This window comes from Rhamphochromis longiceps, linkage group LG3, assembly GCF_057381845.1.
Source record: "Rhamphochromis longiceps isolate RC_006_pf linkage group LG3, R_longiceps_female_GT1.1, whole genome shotgun sequence".
In the NCBI taxonomy this organism is placed as follows: Eukaryota; Metazoa; Chordata; class Actinopteri; order Cichliformes; family Cichlidae; genus Rhamphochromis; species Rhamphochromis longiceps.
In genome coordinates, this window is record NC_140559.1 from 15767971 (window position 1) to 15784974 (window position 17004).

The 17004-nt window shown below is 39.0% G+C and overlaps 2 protein-coding genes across 3 annotated transcripts; both read left to right on the forward strand.

Annotated features, from left to right (window-relative positions):
- Window positions 1–128: 128 nt before the first annotated feature.
- On the forward strand, window positions 129–8879 carry LOC146673119 (C-type lectin domain family 10 member A-like). The gene is made up of 8 exons (XM_085389828.1): window positions 129–956; window positions 1031–1132; window positions 3687–3785; window positions 5331–5396; window positions 5479–5571; window positions 5653–5807; window positions 6435–6544; window positions 7289–8879. The coding sequence occupies exons 1-8, from the start codon at window positions 902–904 to the stop codon at window positions 7431–7433; spliced, it is 825 nt and encodes a 274-aa protein (XP_085245954.1). The 5' UTR covers window positions 129–901; the 3' UTR covers window positions 7434–8879.
- LOC146673120 (C-type lectin domain family 10 member A-like) lies at window positions 8875–14618 on the forward strand. Of its 2 annotated transcripts, none has more exons than XM_085389816.1 (9): window positions 8875–8947; window positions 10130–10198; window positions 10292–10399; window positions 10593–10691; window positions 12053–12118; window positions 12201–12293; window positions 12372–12526; window positions 12846–12955; window positions 13200–14618. In XM_085389816.1, exons 2-9 carry the CDS (start codon window positions 10144–10146, stop codon window positions 13351–13353), a joined length of 840 nt encoding a protein of 279 aa, XP_085245942.1. In that variant the 5' UTR covers window positions 8875–8947; window positions 10130–10143; the 3' UTR covers window positions 13354–14618. The 2 variants fall into 2 exon arrangements, with proteins under 2 accessions (XP_085245942.1, XP_085245934.1); XM_085389808.1 differs by having other exon boundaries at window positions 8881–8947; window positions 10135–10198.
- The last annotated feature ends 2386 nt before the right edge of the window (window positions 14619–17004 follow it).

The following is a 17004-nucleotide window of genomic DNA, read 5'->3' on the forward strand; positions in this document are numbered from 1 at the left end:
TGCTGCTGTTGGAACATTATGTTTAATGCAAACATGTGACTAAAATTGTACTTGAGACCATCCCCTAAAACCTGGTGAATGTTAATGTGATTATGAATTAATGTCATAGAAAAACGGATCCAGATGGTTTTCCACAGTTTAAGGTGTTTCAATTAAACCATTTAAGGTTTAGATGAACACTGTGTCCCGAGCAGCTCTTGTTTTATATCGAGCTTTGTGTTTATGGTTATCTTGTGTTAAAGTTTAAGACCACATGTCTGTGTTTGTTTGTGATCTTGCATTTACACATAGTTTGAATTTGTGAACACTGTGGTTGATTTTAGGGAAGTTCAGACTGAGGAATGCTTCCCTCCCTGGGAGAAAATGTTTCTGAACAAAAGGGAAATTCTGAGGCTCATTTTACAGAAAATACTAAAATAGGATGTGAGACCAGGAGCTAAATCCTCAAAAATAATTATGATGCGCTTAATAAAACGGGTACTTGCACATAGTTTCTTACTTGGTGGGTGGGAGGGAGGAGGTGATGTAAACTTTTATCTGATGCTTTCCAGCTGATTCTTCACAGGCAGAGCAGAGGTGAGGAGCACTTTATTCTTTCTCCATTATTAGTTTGAATTAGTGTTGATATTTAAGTGAGTTTGGTAGAAAGAACAACTTGATTTTGTTGAGATTAGCATAGGTGTATTTATATACTGAATATCTACATAAATCCAGCTACAGTTGTATTCCTTTAAACTACTTTGATGCGATTTATATTTAATACGTTTAAAATAACTTTACGGTTTAACTTGAAAGTAATAAAGGGAGGCATCACCGGGTAGTTTTTGAGACTTTTGTTCGTCTCTCCAAAGGTACTGTAACTTGACTGACTCTATTTTAACCACAGTAAGAGGTGAGCAGAATGGAGGAATCATATTATGAGAATTACTGGGACCAGACGACGCTCTCTCTCACAGGTATCCGTTTCATTTAAGTTGGGAATGTCTTGGCTGTAGCGTGCACCTGTAATAACTGAGCGTCTGTCAAGCAGACAGTCCAGCACCCTCATCTGCATCCAGGTTCAGACGGTGGCTGTTTCCTGGTCTGATCGTCGTGGTCCTGCTGATTCTGATCATAGTGATGGGAAGTACCAGTAAGTGCGTGTACGTACACACACACACACACACACACACACACACACACACACACACACACACACACACATTCTAGTTTAGGTTAAATGTGGTGACCACTGTTACTTCTTCAAGTTAGTAACTGAGTTACAAGATTCTAAAAGTAATTAATTACTTGAAAAGTAACTATTGCGTTACTTTAAAAAAACGTTTAACCCTCTGGGGTCCAGGGTATAATTGGCCATTTTTAACTACTTATGATGTTCCCTCCACATTTTACCTTTAAAAACTATTTACTTTGCCTTGTTTGGTGTCATTCTTTTCAGCACAAACTCACGTGTCTGAATTTACAGTTATGTTTTCATTTTGACACACTGTATTAACACAATTGGTCTAAAATCAGACAAAAAACACAAGATCAAAGTAGAAAAGGTTATATTTTTTACTGTAACAACCACAAACATGTTTAATGATCATATTTCACAACTTTAAATGCAAATATAAATTGTCAATTTTAAAATCCTATGCACAAGTTTGCAAACAAAGTTATTTACATCCATTTACCTTTTACCTTGATTTTTTAAAATAACCATTTCAAACTATTTACAGATCAGCTGTTCTTCAATAAGATGCCACACAAATTATTTGTGCCACTCCAAAAACATAATCTCTGTCCACTATAAAGGAGAACATCACAGCCTGATACCTGCAGGTCTGACAGCAGCAGGTGTATCACTCCTGTTTCTACCTGGAGACAGCAGTCGCCTTATTGTTCTGACACAAACACAAAACTATCCACAACACTACACACTAACTACAAAAGACAACACATTAACTACAGACTCCAAACACGCTAAATGTCACAAATCTCTCACATCTCAAAACTCTCTCTCTCTCTTTCTGCTGTCTCTCTCTCTCTCGCCGTCACTCCTAAAACTTCCTGTTTTTTTGTTGTTTTTATTTTATTTTTTGCTCATAAGCAGAGAGTGCTTGCTAGCACTTTCCTTAGACAGTAAACGTGTGATTATTGACTTGTTGCATCACACGAGAGTGCTACAATGACTCTGGTTTTACGAGGCCTATCAACACAATTTACAAACTGGTATAAATCACCTTGTTGCTTTGTCTTTAAGTGGTCATGTGATTGTCTTACCACGACTACTTTATTCTTCCTCAGTCAAACAGCAGCACTCATGCGATTGTTTTGCCCCCTTAGCTCCAGGTGTTGTGCTAGACAGTGATCGTGATTACCGTCCGCGGGAGCGCGCAGCTGCTTAAAGCTGTAGCGTCCAGATTACTTACAGCCACTTCTGTGCAACTGATATAAGATGCGGTAAGCTGAGCACAGCTTCAACAGTCTGTTTGTTGAAAAATAGTAACGAACGGCGTTTCCTTGTTAGTAACTCTAATTCCGTTGTAACGATAGAAATAGTAATTAGTTAGATTGCTCGTTACTGAAAAAAAAACACCATTAGTAACGCTGTTACTTGTAACGCCGTTATTCCCATCACTGCACACTACCAATATTATAAGTAAGCTCTGTGTTTTCAGTCTGCCTTTTAAAATAGAAATAGAATAGAGTAGTCTTTTGTCCTTTTTATTGTACAACTAAATTCTGGGTGTCCCACATCAACTGTGTTGGAATAAAATATAATACGGCAAGGCTGGGATGGTCAATTTGGTAAAGTAAATCCGTTGGGCATCTTTCTTTGCCTTTAGACAATAATTCTGATGGCAAAAGAGCCAAACGGGACAGGCAAAAAAAAAAAGGAATAAAATATAAATAGTAGAAAAACACAAAAAGGTGCACAGTAGTTGGAAGCACTGTGCCACTGCATATGTGCGTACATGCCACCATCTTGAGCCGTTCATGTCTAGGTCTGCATTTGGGGTCCAAATCCACATGCTAAATCCCACCTCTACATCCATAAACATCCTTCGAGGTCTTTCTCTTTTCCTATATGTCCAATATATCAATGATCCCTCCACTGCACACTCTCAACCATCTCAGCTTTCCACTTCATATGCATTCTTTATAGTCTCTAGTGAAATAAACACTTACAAACTTTTTCTTGTATGTGCAAAATGATTATTAGAATCAGCACGAGCCGAGTACGTTAGTAGCAAAATCACTGTGACTGCAAAGATGGTTTACAGAATTTTCTTGTAATTGAAAATAATTTTTGATCCTTCAACATGACAAAGAGAAAAACAAATGATAACTAAACTCTAATCACACAGTAGATATTTACATGACATCATCTTGAAATTAAATTATTAAATGAATAGAAAGATAAGTCATTTGATTTACAGTTTTTGTTATATTGAATCTTCATTATGTAATAGAGCCAGTTTTTAAAATCAGCTTTTTATTTTATCATCTCTAGTTTTGTTTCATTTTGTTCTTTTAATGATTTTTCTTTACTGAACATTTTTTTATTTTGTCTTATTTTGTTGAGCAAATTTCTTTATTACACTATTTTATTGTATTATAGAGTGTTTAGTTTGCTATACTAGAAGAATTTCCTCTTTTTGGGGATGTGTGCAGTTGACCTTGTCCATCTCTTTTTTCAGACAGGAAGATGTCAAATCGTCTGGGGACTTTGGAGCAGAGAGTTTCCAACCTCAGTAAGATCGTCCAATCACTGAACGCCTCACTGCATCACACTCAAGGTAGCACACCTGTTAGTTAACGTCTTTTTGGAGAACACTCAAAAAACAAAAAAACAAAACAAAAACAGGACACAGTTTCAGCACATTACTCTGCTACACTTAAAATCTGAATGTGGTTATCTTACATAGATTTTATACGTCAAACTTAAAGGTGTTTAGATCCACAGCATAACTAGTTATTGTCCCAGTTCTGGGTCATTTTGACCCAGCATTTTCAGTTTCTTGTGTTTTGGTATTCTTCTTCTTCTGTGTTATGATTTATGTTCTGATTCTTTAGTTGTGCTGTTTTGATTATTATTATTATTCTAGGTTTCAGTTTGGTCCTGGTTATGAGTTTAATTTTTAGGTTTTGTGTCAAGTCTGTGTCTCGATGTGATTTGTTTTCTGTTATACTTTGAAGGTCCATGTCTTATGTCAGTGTCCATTTTACTTCCCCCTGTCGCGTTAGCCCTAATTTCTCCCAGCTGTGTCTCCCTCCTGTTTCCTATTCCCTGATTACTCCACTGTGTATTTAAGCCCTGTGTTTGCCTTTGCCCTCTGTCGTGTCGTTAATGTTTGCTACCCTCAGTATGCTGTGTGTTTGTCTTCTACTTCTGTTTAGTTGCTCAGTTCCAGTGTTTCAGTTCCTATGTTCAGAGTTTTGTTTTGGTTTTTTGGACATTTTATCCATGTGGAGTTTTTTTCTGAGCAACAAAGCTGTGCTTTAGGTTTAACCTGCCGGTTCTGAGTCCTGCTCTTGGGTCCACTTCTCCGGCCTGCCTGCCACACAGCCTATCATGACAGTTACAGCTATCTGGTACAGGTGGACAATGTAACACTAGATAACACTAGATATTGAAACATATTTAAATTAAAAATGACACATTTATATTAAAACACAATTCACCAATAAATCCCCGTGTGTCCCAGACTCCCGTGCCGTGTCTTCATCCAGTGTCAGTGCTCTGTGCATGTGCTCCTTAGTGTTCGTGTAACCTGTGCTTGCTGCCCTCTCGTCCCGCAATTCTCCTGAGAAAATAACAGAAGGAGCCGTAAATACACTACACTGCGACAAATTCACACTCACTGACTTCCAGCTGGGAAACTAACAGGAAGTCTCACAAAACGATCCAGCATCAGAGAGAGCTCCACCACACTGCTAAGTAGCTCCCTCAAAGAGGCTTGATCATCTGCAGGTTTGTGTGAACATCTTCCTCAGGTGTGGCCAGCCACCTGGCAGGGCACACCCACCAGGCCTAATGGTGCCCGTAAACCAGCCTACCAGATGCACCCACACCCATATACACACCCACACACACATACCTGCAATCAGGGAAACCAGTGACAGCCATACCATACATCAAATATACTTATAACAAGTAATATAAGTCCAAAACTGCAGAGGACACCTGGGTCATCAGACCCAGGTCCCTGACACTAAAATATTTATCTCATAAGGGGTTTATGCAGACTTACACTAACAATGTGAAAGTCTAAACCAAACCTCATCGTTTTAAGTGTTCCAGTTGCCAAACATGCTAACATGCTAAGTCTCCTTGTTTCTAGAAACGGCTAAACAAGTTCAGCAGCTCCAGTATGCTGTTGAGAACAACAAGGACCAGCTTAACTCGGGTTTGTCTGCCCCCCTGTAGATTATACTGCTGGTGATGACTCCAAACATCATGTTTAACCTGTGTTTGTGCTGTGTGTTCAGTGTCAGAGGCGCCGAAACAGCTGTCGGTCATCGACTCTCTGAGCAAGAGCATCGCTGCCATCAAATGTTCCCACGAACACGTCATCAACAACAGTGTGTATACCATATTTATATTAGGAAAATACACATCTGCAGACTGACGCTCACACCTGTGTACCTGTTTCTCTCTGTCAGGTTCAACTGCAGGTGGTTGTTGTCCTGTGGGTTGGACTGTGTTTGAGTCCAACTGTTACTTCTTCAGCGGTGATTCTCGGTCCTGGAACGAGTCCAGAGACTGGTGTGAAACACAACAAGCCCACCTGGTCATTCTGCGCAACGACAAGGAGTGGGTAAGACCTGCCACACTTGTCACATGATTCAGCATGAAATGTACCAGTCTTTATTTGAATGGTAACGTTTCCTAGTTTGTAAAAATGTGTCTGGTTAACAGCATCTCAACAATTCAGACAGCAGAGACTTCAGAGCCTCAGAGGTGTCAGTGGACAATGTCATGGGCATGGCACACTTTTTAAAACATAATTTAACTCTTTCACCCATAAAGACAACATTTTATTTATCTTTTTTGTGAGCAGGCCTGAAGTAGAACAGAAACACTTAGAAAAGAGCTTCAAAATGACTCATAGATAAAGAGTCGAGGTTTAAGATGTACTGTCTGACATTTTCTGGATTTAAGAAAAGATTTGAAAACTTTATGTGCACACAGTCAAAAGCATCTTTAACTAAGCAAGTAAGTTTTTATTTAAAATGGAAGGCTGAGAAAAGTCAAAGTCACATGAGGACGTTGTACCAAGGCTAATGTTAACAAATCCACTGCTTAAATGCTGCCCTCTAGAGGTAAAAGTGGAATTTACACAAATGACCTTCAAGTTATGAATATCCTGCATTTTATTTTATTTTTTTAGTAGTTTGCAGACAAGAAAATAAGAAAAAATTACTTTATACTTCTCTCTGTCCAGGACTTTGTGACCCGCAGGAGCATGCCTCACTTTTACTGGATTGGTTTGTCTGACTGGAGGACTGGGCGCTGGGAGTGGGTGAACCAGACGCCGTACACAGTGGAGCCCAGGTCTTAAAAAAAAACAAAACAAACAGATGTGACCTCTCTTCTGTCTTGCATTAATGATATGGAAAGAATCAAAATCAAACAATTCCAGATGAAAGAGGATGAAAATCATAAAGCCATACTGGCATCATACCAAACATCATGCCAAACCAGCCATTCCAAACTTTTTAAAAATTATTTTCCATTTTTCTTTAACTTATTTTTTCCCATTTACTATTTTTCTGTACTGTGCTTTGTGACTGCAAGTCTGTGAGTCTGCAAGTCTTCCTTACTTATTTACTTACTTTCCTTTTTTCCTTTTTCCATGTTTCATCCTGCTTTTTATTGACTTTAATTCCCCAAATGTTTGGGCCATACTCAAAGACACATCATGCCTTTTATTAGTATTTTTTTTTTCAAATAGGTTTTTCGGAAATTACAAAAACATGCACACATGTCCACAGATTGCCCTTAAAGAGACTGACTCGACTGAAAAAGAAAGTGATCCAGAGTTGGCGGGAATTTTATATCCGGTTTCCAGCTGCAAATCCCTCCTGTCAGACACTGTAGAAACAAAATTAGCATGTTAGCAGAAGCAGCATTTTCCCTGTGGCTTTACTCAGTGTTAGCACAGCTTTTAGTGCAGAAATGAGCCATGCCAGCTTTGACAAAAGCTGCTGTAACCCTGGAGATGAGAATAGGACAATTATGCTCACTTCTGCATAGAATTTGCTCACAAACATAAGTAATGTATGTGTGTTTTTCCAGGCGGTGGAAACCCGGGCAGCCGGACAACCTGACCGGGCACGGAGATGAAGACTGCGCTCACCTTTATGATGATGGACTCCTGAACGACGTGCACTGCTCCATCAAGATGCAGTTCATCTGTCAGAAACCTACCGTGAATGCCTGAACACACCTGCTTCCCTGGCTTTGCCCACATCTGCTCTCAGATTACACCGCAAAAACTTATAATATAATGAAGATATCCCACTTTCTGGACTTACTGCTCTACAGGGGGCGCTCTCCAGCAGGTCCAGAGTTAATGAGGCTATATGGAGCTGTAGAAGAAAATTGTAAAATTGTAGAAAATTTCCCAAGGTGTTTACTTTAAAGACTGAATAGAACATGGACTAAAACTGAGACTGTGGAAAAACAATAGTGAGAGAGACCTGTAATTGCAACACATGAGCTCTTTAATGAGCGTCCTGATGCCCTCAGGTGTGCTCAGAGGAGAATCTGAGGAGATCTTCCAACATTACCTGCACTACAACTCTGACGCCCAACGCTACATCTGGAAATACAACAACAACAGCACTGTCGGGACATGAAGATGCTGAATGAGAACTGCGCTCCAGTGAGATCTGCTCAGCCCCGCTGTCTGCCTCCCTCTTAAATGACAACCTCACTGAGGGCTGACCTCTGACTTCTTGAATGTTGGACTTTCACTTGGTCATGGAGTTGGGTTTTGTTTTAGCTACATACTAATGAGGAACTTTTTATTCAAAAAACCTACGATTTGAATGAATACAATTATGTATAAAGATGTAAATGTTAGCCAAACCCTACCCCTAACTCTAAATGGGGTCCTTGTGACCAAGCATATGCTAGGACATGACATTATTTTATTTTGCTATTTCTAATCATTTGTGGCTGCACATTTGTTTTTCTTGTTAGTTTGCTTTAATCCTTTTAGGCCATGTAACATCTCAGTAAGGTGTTTCATCAGTGCCAAATAATTAGCAAGATCTAATAATATTTTAACAGTATTTTCACTGTAACCTTTAACCATGCTTCGAGTCAGTTAACCATGATGTGGTAATTTTGTAAACTTATCTAAGTCTGTGGTCCTGAAGTAGAAATGCTGTCCACTCCAACCTAGGGGACGAACCTAGTGGACATTAAAGGAGGACATCCTTATCCACAGACTCTCACATTCAAATGTCCAAGTTCAAAGCAGAAATAAAAAATGTTACAGCCTGATTACAAAAAATAGTTTTGGTCTCTATATCTACACCCCTGCTTTATAGCAACAAACTTACTTTTTTAAAGCATCTGAATAAAGCCGTGTCAGTGTCAGATGTTATGATGGTATAATCGTCACACAGATTGCATACAGTTTTTGTAGGTTTTGGTTGATTTTGGGGAAGTATCAACTGAAAAGTGGCGCTTTGGCAGGGAATGGCTGCCTGTTTCTCGTTAAAAAGGAAGTTTTGAAAGCAACTTCTGTAAAACTTGGGCTGATTCACTTTAAAATCTAACGAATAGGATGATAAACACGAAGCTAAGACCCCCAAAATGTTGTGACATACCCGTAAAAATGATGAGTGAGTGTTTTCACACAGCTAGTTGCATGAAGGGCAGGAAGAGGAGGAAATATCAATCTTTATGTCTGAGAATCCCTGCTACTTCAGAGGCAGAACAAAGGTGACAAACTCTTTCATTATTAATTTGTTTGTAACAGTGTGAATTGGGTTTGATATTTGAATCAGTTTAGTAATTTTAAACACAGCTTTGTATATTTATTGAAAATATACATAAATGCAGTTAGAGTTTACATTTAAACTGCTGTGGTTTGATTCTTTTCAACATAAAGATTCAAATCTATAACAGGTTAAATTAAAATGCAGAACTGATTCTTTATACTTTGCTTCCAAGCAGCAAGACTTTAAGATGGTCTTGAGCAGAAGTTCTCCAGGCTTTCTTAAGGTCTTTTTTTTCCATTGGCTGCTTTTTCACCCATTGTCAGTCCAGTTCCTTAACATTTTCAGCATAGACCGCATTTACCGATGGGGACATAAAGAACTTCCATCTTTGGGCACATTTTAAGGCTCAACAAATGTTGCTGACCTCTATAATTAGAACAAGAGTCTAATGAACCCAGTTTGAGGTTAGGATAGGGGAGCATACGAGACGTGTACCCTGTAACTCAGACTATTTCAGGAACAGCAGGTCCGGGGGAGGTTGAGGTCAGGAGACCTCCAGCAAGAGAAGGGTCTTCAGCATACTCATATATGATATCAAAGGTGAAGCAACAGCAGGTATAAATGTAAATGTGGAGTGGATGTGTCTTTGTCACATGGGAACAATAAGACCCACTCATGAATAAATATCTCAAACCATCGAACTATCCTTTTGATTGCCTCCTTCCACAACTACATCACCGTCATTATAGAACGAACCAATTTTAAAACTGTATCTTTAGGCACTTTGTTACCAGCAGCCTGCTGCAAAAACACACCATTAGTTCCCATTTTTGTGGCTCAATCTATGAAAATTATCTGATATAATACAGTTTGACAGGAATCAAGTATTTTTGCACCAACAAGGTGATTCCCAAATAACTATTACCTGAAAATTTTGACTTAAAAAAATCAGGAAACTGTCTGGACAAAGAAGTGGCAGGTCTAAAACACAACAAAAAACTGCTGCAGATAAACAGTATCTGAAAATCAAATCATTGAGAAAGATGAAAAAATTAAACACTTCATTTTTCAGCATGACAACGATCCCAAACACACTGTTAATGCAATAGGATTAGAATAGCTGTTTTTTTGAGAATCTTTTTGAGCAGATTTCTTTGCTTTTTTAAATTTCTTATTTAACCAGACTAGGTAGCCGCGATGTCTGACGTACCTTATGAGAATAATTGGGACAACACTGCCCTCTGGACCAAAGGTATCTGTTTGAGCTTGAGTAAGCAACTTATTTGATTTTAGGATTTTAAGATCTACTTGTGAAGCAGTAACTATGTCTGCCTCTGTCTGTCAGATTCTCCACCGCACTTCGTCTCACCGATGTCCAGGTTCAAACGCTGGTTATTTCCTGGTCTGACTGCTGTGATCCTGTTGATTCTGATCATAGTGCTTGGAGTTACCAGTGAGTATAAAACAGACACATAAACAGAGATTTCTTTATGACTAATTTTACTCCGCTGACCTTTTTGTGATTATGCTGATCTGCTTTGTAAGGCTGTCACTTTTATTCCATTATAGGCTATGCTCACTGTTTTAGTTACTATAACACAAGCTTAGCTAAATATTATTTTTATTTGCTGTCGTTTTGTGTTCAGATACAAAGACATCAAAATATCTGTGGTCTGTGGATCAGAGAGTTTCCAACATGAGTGACATCATCCAGTCATTTAACACCTCACTGCATCAAGCTCAAGGTAAAATGCCTGTTAGTCAATGTCTTTGTCACACATAGTATTAGAAAACTAAATGTGGTTAGTTCATATGTAAAGACTTTATAAGTCAGACTTTCCAAGTTAACAGATTTGCGGATTTGCAGTGTAACCCACAACATCCAGAATTTTATGGCTCCCTAAAGACAAGACCTGCTCCAGGTCTTTCCAGTCATTTGGGATAACTGGGTCTGACCAGCAGCATTCATCTAATCCAAGTCACCAGAACGTAGTGATCACTTGACAGTGCTGCTTTTCTCTCTGAGAGTCTAAGACATAAGATCAGAATATATGACAACAAAGTTAATTACTGACCCTTAGCCTACGGCGCTCAACCACCATATGCACTTATGAGCCACCTTGAACATGATGTTTGTACCCATGCCTGGTACAGAAGTGAAATAACAAAATACCAGTCTGGTTCAAATCAGACTGGGTAGTGCTTGCAATCTACAGGTGTCTACTATGTCACCCACATGAGCTTTTAAAGGCACCACGGCGATTTATGTAGTCCCCAACAAGGACTGTAGGATTCGATCAAAAATTAACCAAGAAGATTTGGTGTTCTCAACTGCTGCACAAGTGCGCACATTCAAAAGGATTACCCTCTGTGAGCTAAATGTTCATAGAGGTGACTTTCACTTTCTGGGATTGTGATTCCACAATCCTTCCTTTAGAAAGAAGTGAGGCCAAGGTCTAGTGATGGTGAGATGAAGCCTCGTGATGAACTGAAGCTTTCCATCCAACAGGTCGATGGTCCAATATGGTTCCAAGTATTGTGATGATTCATTTGCTCTACTGCACCATCAAGTGGACGATTCAAGTGAAACAGGCTCTGTGATTATAATGATGTGATGTGGCGCTTCACTTTTTAATAAACTAAAAGACAGAAATCAGATTAATAATCAAAACTCCCCCGAGATTACCCGACACATGCTTCGAAGCTTCGGCACACAGGACACATCACTACCAATGTCACTCCACCTTCTTAACAAGGTCAGGTTTCTTCCTTACGACTGTAGTGATGTTCCAGATACAAAAAAGTCTATAATTCTGAGGGTCAGCAGGCCAATTGGTCTTCGCTAAGGCAAACCCCATCGAGGCCTAACGCCCCAAAGCTACCAGTTCCCTTGAGGCCCCGGTTAGCCAGTGCTGTCTCAGTACTAGGTGCTTTTAAATAGCTGCCTTTCACCTATTCCATTTCATATTAAGACACTTTGGTTTTCCCATAGCCCTTCTGTTCCTTAACAACATCTTATCTGAAGGATTTTTGAGATATTCTAAATTAATCAGTGAACTAGCCACAGTGTCAAATATGCTAACATGCTAAATCTTTTTCTTTCTAGAAACAGCTAAACAAGTTCAGCAGCTACAGTTTACTGTTGAGAACAACAAGGACCGGCTTACCTCAGGTCTGTTTGCCCCGCTGTAGATTTTACTGCTGGTGATAACTCTAAACATCATGTTTAACTTCTGTTTGTGCTGTGTGATCAGTGTCGGAGGCCATGAAGCAGCTGGCACTCATCGACACACTCACCAAGAATATTGCAGCCATCAAATGTTCCCTTGAACACATCATCAACAACAGTGCGTTTACCATATTTTACCATTTTACACATCTGCAGACTGAATTTCACATCCGTGGCAACTGTTTTTCTCTGTCAGGTTCAACTACAGGTAGTTGTTGTCCTGTGGGTTGGACTGTGTTTGAGTCCAACTGTTACTTCTTCAGCAGTGATTCTCGGTCCTGGAACGAGTCCAGAGACTGGTGTGAAACACAACAAGCCCACCTGGTCATTCTGCGTAACGACAAGGAGTGGGTAAGACCTGCCCACACCCGTCACATAATCTACTATGAAACACTTTTTGCAATATTGTGCAATATTGTATTGTACCACAAGATGGAGTAGTGAGTCAATGTAATTTTTATTTAAACAGCTTAGTCATTAAATACAAATTCTTATTTGCAAACATATTCTGGGAAAACGCCTCCTGTTGAATATTTATCTCTGTCTTAGCAGAGACAAATATTCAAAAGAGCAGGAACACATCTCACAACAAATTGAGACACACACACACAAACAATAATTTTTTGTTTGTTTGTTTTTTTCCAAATGCCGTCATTGTTTCTTTATCCAGGACTTTGTGACCCGTAATACAATCCCTCAATTGTACTGGATCGGTTTGTCTGACTCCAGAACTGGGAGGTGGGAGTGGGTGAACCAGACACCATACAGGATTGAGCGCAGGTCTGTTTCAGTAACAAAAAATATAAATTCTCTGTTATTTTCTCCTGTCATGCTGCATTAACTGTGTACGGCCACTTAATATCAATTAACTCGAGACACAAGGATGAAAATGACTATTTCTTGCATTTATAAAATATTCTCTAACCTGCAATTTAAAACTCAAGGTCCAATTAAAAATCTGAAAACTTTCTGTTACATTTTCTCCTGTTTACCTGTGTTCCCCTTGATGAATGTGCATTTTCAGGCGATGGGGACCTGGGCAGCCTGACAGCTGGACTGGGCACGGTCTTGGAGGGGATGAAGACTGTGCTCACCTTCACAGTGATGGACGCCTGAATGACCACCACTGCTCCGCCAGGTTCCGCTTCATCTGTCAGAAACACAGCCTGAACATTTGAACACATTCGTTTGCCTGGCTCCGCCCACAAACTGCTCTCCAACTACTGTTGATTACAAAGAAAATTTCATAGTGGGGCGCTGCTGAGCTTGACCAGAATGAATGGGACTCTAAGGAGTCCATGATTTACAGGTTGTGTTTTTGTTGTAGTAAAATACCTTTCTGTGAGTATTAGGGACATCACACCACCAGGTCCAGTTTATCCCAGATCACGAAGCCTAACCCTTTGTGCTCTTTAGCTTCACCTACCACCATTCAAACTGAACAGGCTTACTGTGTGCATGTTTTAGATAGTACACAAGAGTCACTGTGATGTCACACATTGATTATAGACTCACTATGTTGGGTTTTCGGTGCCAGAAACAATAAGCAGACTGGGTGAAGTGTTAAGTTATCAGTTGTCTGCATCTCACACAACTGAAACATAAAAATTGTACTACAGTTGTACAAACAATGCTACAATGTAAACCTAAATAAAAAGTATCCTTCCATCCATCCATTCTCTTCCACTTGTTCTTGTCAGGGTCGTGGGGTGGCTGGAGCCTAGCACAGGGCGAGAGGCCGGGTACACCCTGGACAGGTCACCAGTCCATCGCAGGCCTAATACAAAGAGACAGACAACAATTCACACTCATATTCACACTTAAGGGAAATTTAGGATCACTGATTAACCTAACCCCACTAACTGCATGTCTTTGGACTGTTGGTGGAAGCAGGAGTACCTGGAGGGGTGATCAATAATTGAGCTCTGTGGAACTCCACAACCTGTGAGAGAACACTCTGTGATGTCCCGGCGTTTTCGGTGGAAGAAACACATCACGATGAACACAATCAATTTACTAGATCTTCCTTGTGAGGATGATTCAGACTTGCATCAAGAAATTCTGTTTTTTCTTTAGGATTTCTCGAGTTTTGGCTTCTGATTTCATTTTGTTGATTTCTTTTGTTGGGTTTCTGATGTTCTTAGGTTAACTCAGTCTTTTTTTTGTCCATTGCCTTTGACCTCTTGTCTCTGGTCACTTCCTTTTTCAACGTTATTCTCTGATGCGTCTTGTTCTAGATGCACTTTGCTTTTTGTTTCGCTCTTTGCAATTATATGCCCTGCTCTCATTGTCTCAACCTTTGATTGCTCTTGCATGTGCTCTGTCCCCTCCACCATCTGATTCCTCACGTAAACTTTAGTTTACTTAAAGAAAAAAAAACTTGCCTTCTTTGTTTTTGTAAAATTGTTTGTCAATATTTTTTTCAGCTTGCATGCTTTTTATGTTGGATGACCCGAGTCTCCTGACAACTTTTAGTTTACATTTTCAAGTGTAATAAAGTTGCTTTTACACCCAGAGTACTTCCTCTGTTTGGGTCATCTCTCCTGAATTATACTGAAACTTTCAGTGACTCCGATACAGTGAAGCTTTTAGTTCACTTGTCCCAATAATATTTTATTCATTTATTGGTTTCACAAGGCAAAACATATCTACTTACAGTGAGCATATGATAAATCTGATGTAGTCCATGCAATGACACAACCAATCCTAACAGCTGCAGGTGTCTAAAAGGGAGTTTTTCCTTCCCACTGTCACCAAGTGCTTGCTCAAATGAGGTCGTCTGATTTTGGGGGTTTTCTCTATATTATTGTAGTGTCCTTATGATATAAAGTGCTTTGAGGTTGTTGTTTATTTTTCCAGTAATTTAAAATAGGCACACCAAGCTCAGCAAATGGAAGTTCCTATCTATATCAGATATTATGGTGTCATCATTTTGCATAGCAACAGCATAGTAATGGCTGAAATTTTGTACTGCTGTTTTGCAGTCATGCACTTATAAAACTTCATAAAAGCATCATCTCATAGTTCTACCCACAAGTTACAGCCACAAAATGTTGAATTAACACTTTCATGCATGAATTATGAAAACCTCAATCAGGATCTTTTTTTCTTAGGCATTTTATTCATCTTTAGGGATGAAAAGATGAATAAAAATACTTCAGAAAAAATCATGGGTGAGGGTTAAATAACAAAAATTACAATGAAACACACTATACATTCAGTGACACGTCAGTGTCCAATATAGTAGTTTATGTGCAAGTAGACCATCAACACTGACACAAATACAAGAAAACAGCCTTTGAATAACTGCCCACTGTAGTGACCACTATGTGTGAAAGGGTTAAATATGATACAAAATGACCCCATTACACTGCCTGGCAAACACCTAGCAACAAGCTAAAATGGATCAGTTTCAGCATTTATTTATCTACAATACCTTATAAAAACGTGTCTTTGAAATTTTAAAGCAAACAGTACTTCAACATGGGCATGTCCCAGGGAAGCAAAAATATTAAAACCTGTTATTAAATCTTTCGTTTTTGATCCCAACCTTTTCCAAGGCTATTTGGTGGGAAAAGGTTTGCAAATTCACCACATCTGTCATGCCAGATGTTTAATTACCTCTTGTTTATCACAACTGTAACTCCAAAAAGCGGGGAAAGGGAAATGTGCATATCAGTGTGACTATCAATGTTTTGTACATTAGTTATTAGCCCTGATAGAACAGGATTTTCCCTGTAAAGGGTGATTTTTAAAAAGTGCACAATCAGAGTTCACTCTGAGATGAAGGCATTTGTCAGGCTGCTGAGTCAGCTGACAGTTTCCTACCAGCATAGATGGATTATCTATGAGCAACACTTTTGTTTGACTTTTGAAAAAAATACATTTTTGTTTTATATATGTAGACATTGAATAAGAAACTGCTTCAATGGACTGCTTCATCGTTAATGGTCGCAGGGACATAAGAACTGCGTATTTAAAAAAGCAACCAAATCTGAAGGAAAGCTTAAAGGTTTTTGTGACTTTTTAAGTTTAAAAACCGAACCTTTCTCTGCAGATTAAACTTACATTGCAAAAGAAAAAGTTACTCAAGCATGTTAGCGTCATTAATCAAGACTACCAACACTATAAATTAATCTGTGTATGAGCAGATACGGCTGCCTCCAAACACAAACTTTCATAACCCTTCGATGTGAATTAGTGCAAAAAAAAAAAAGACAATCTGCTCTACAATTGTCAGTTTTAGTCTTATGATTTCATGAATGCAACAAAACCTGGTATCACTGTATTGAACATGCAAAGTTAGAGTGTTTATAATCATCATAATGATCATAAATACAGTAAAAGATTTTAATTATTTTAGTTATTTTTTTGTGTGTGAAAGATTTAGGGGTGTTTGTGAACTTTAGTGTTCTGTTTTTTTTAGGGAAGCAAAACCTGCCCAGGTTTTGCTTCATTTTATAGCTGATTCAGAGCTGATTCAGAATGAACAGCATGTGCAACAGAGAGCTGATATTCATGACAGCATGGAGCCAGATTCACTTAAAATGATCATAAATATACTAAAAAACTGTAATTGTGTACAGCTATACAGATGCTGGTTTGTGAGATACAAATCTCACAGTGATGTTAACAAGCTCTTGTTTTTTCGTTTACTTATATTTCACACTGTGGGCCGTGTTACCTTCAGTTTAAAGCTCACTATATGATTTTGTGACTCCATACAGATTTATTTGGTCAAAAATGTCTGATAAAAGTAGCCGACCCCTTCACACTTTGTGCTCAATGATGCTCCTGAAAGCCAGCATTAGCTCTGTGTTTGATGTGAC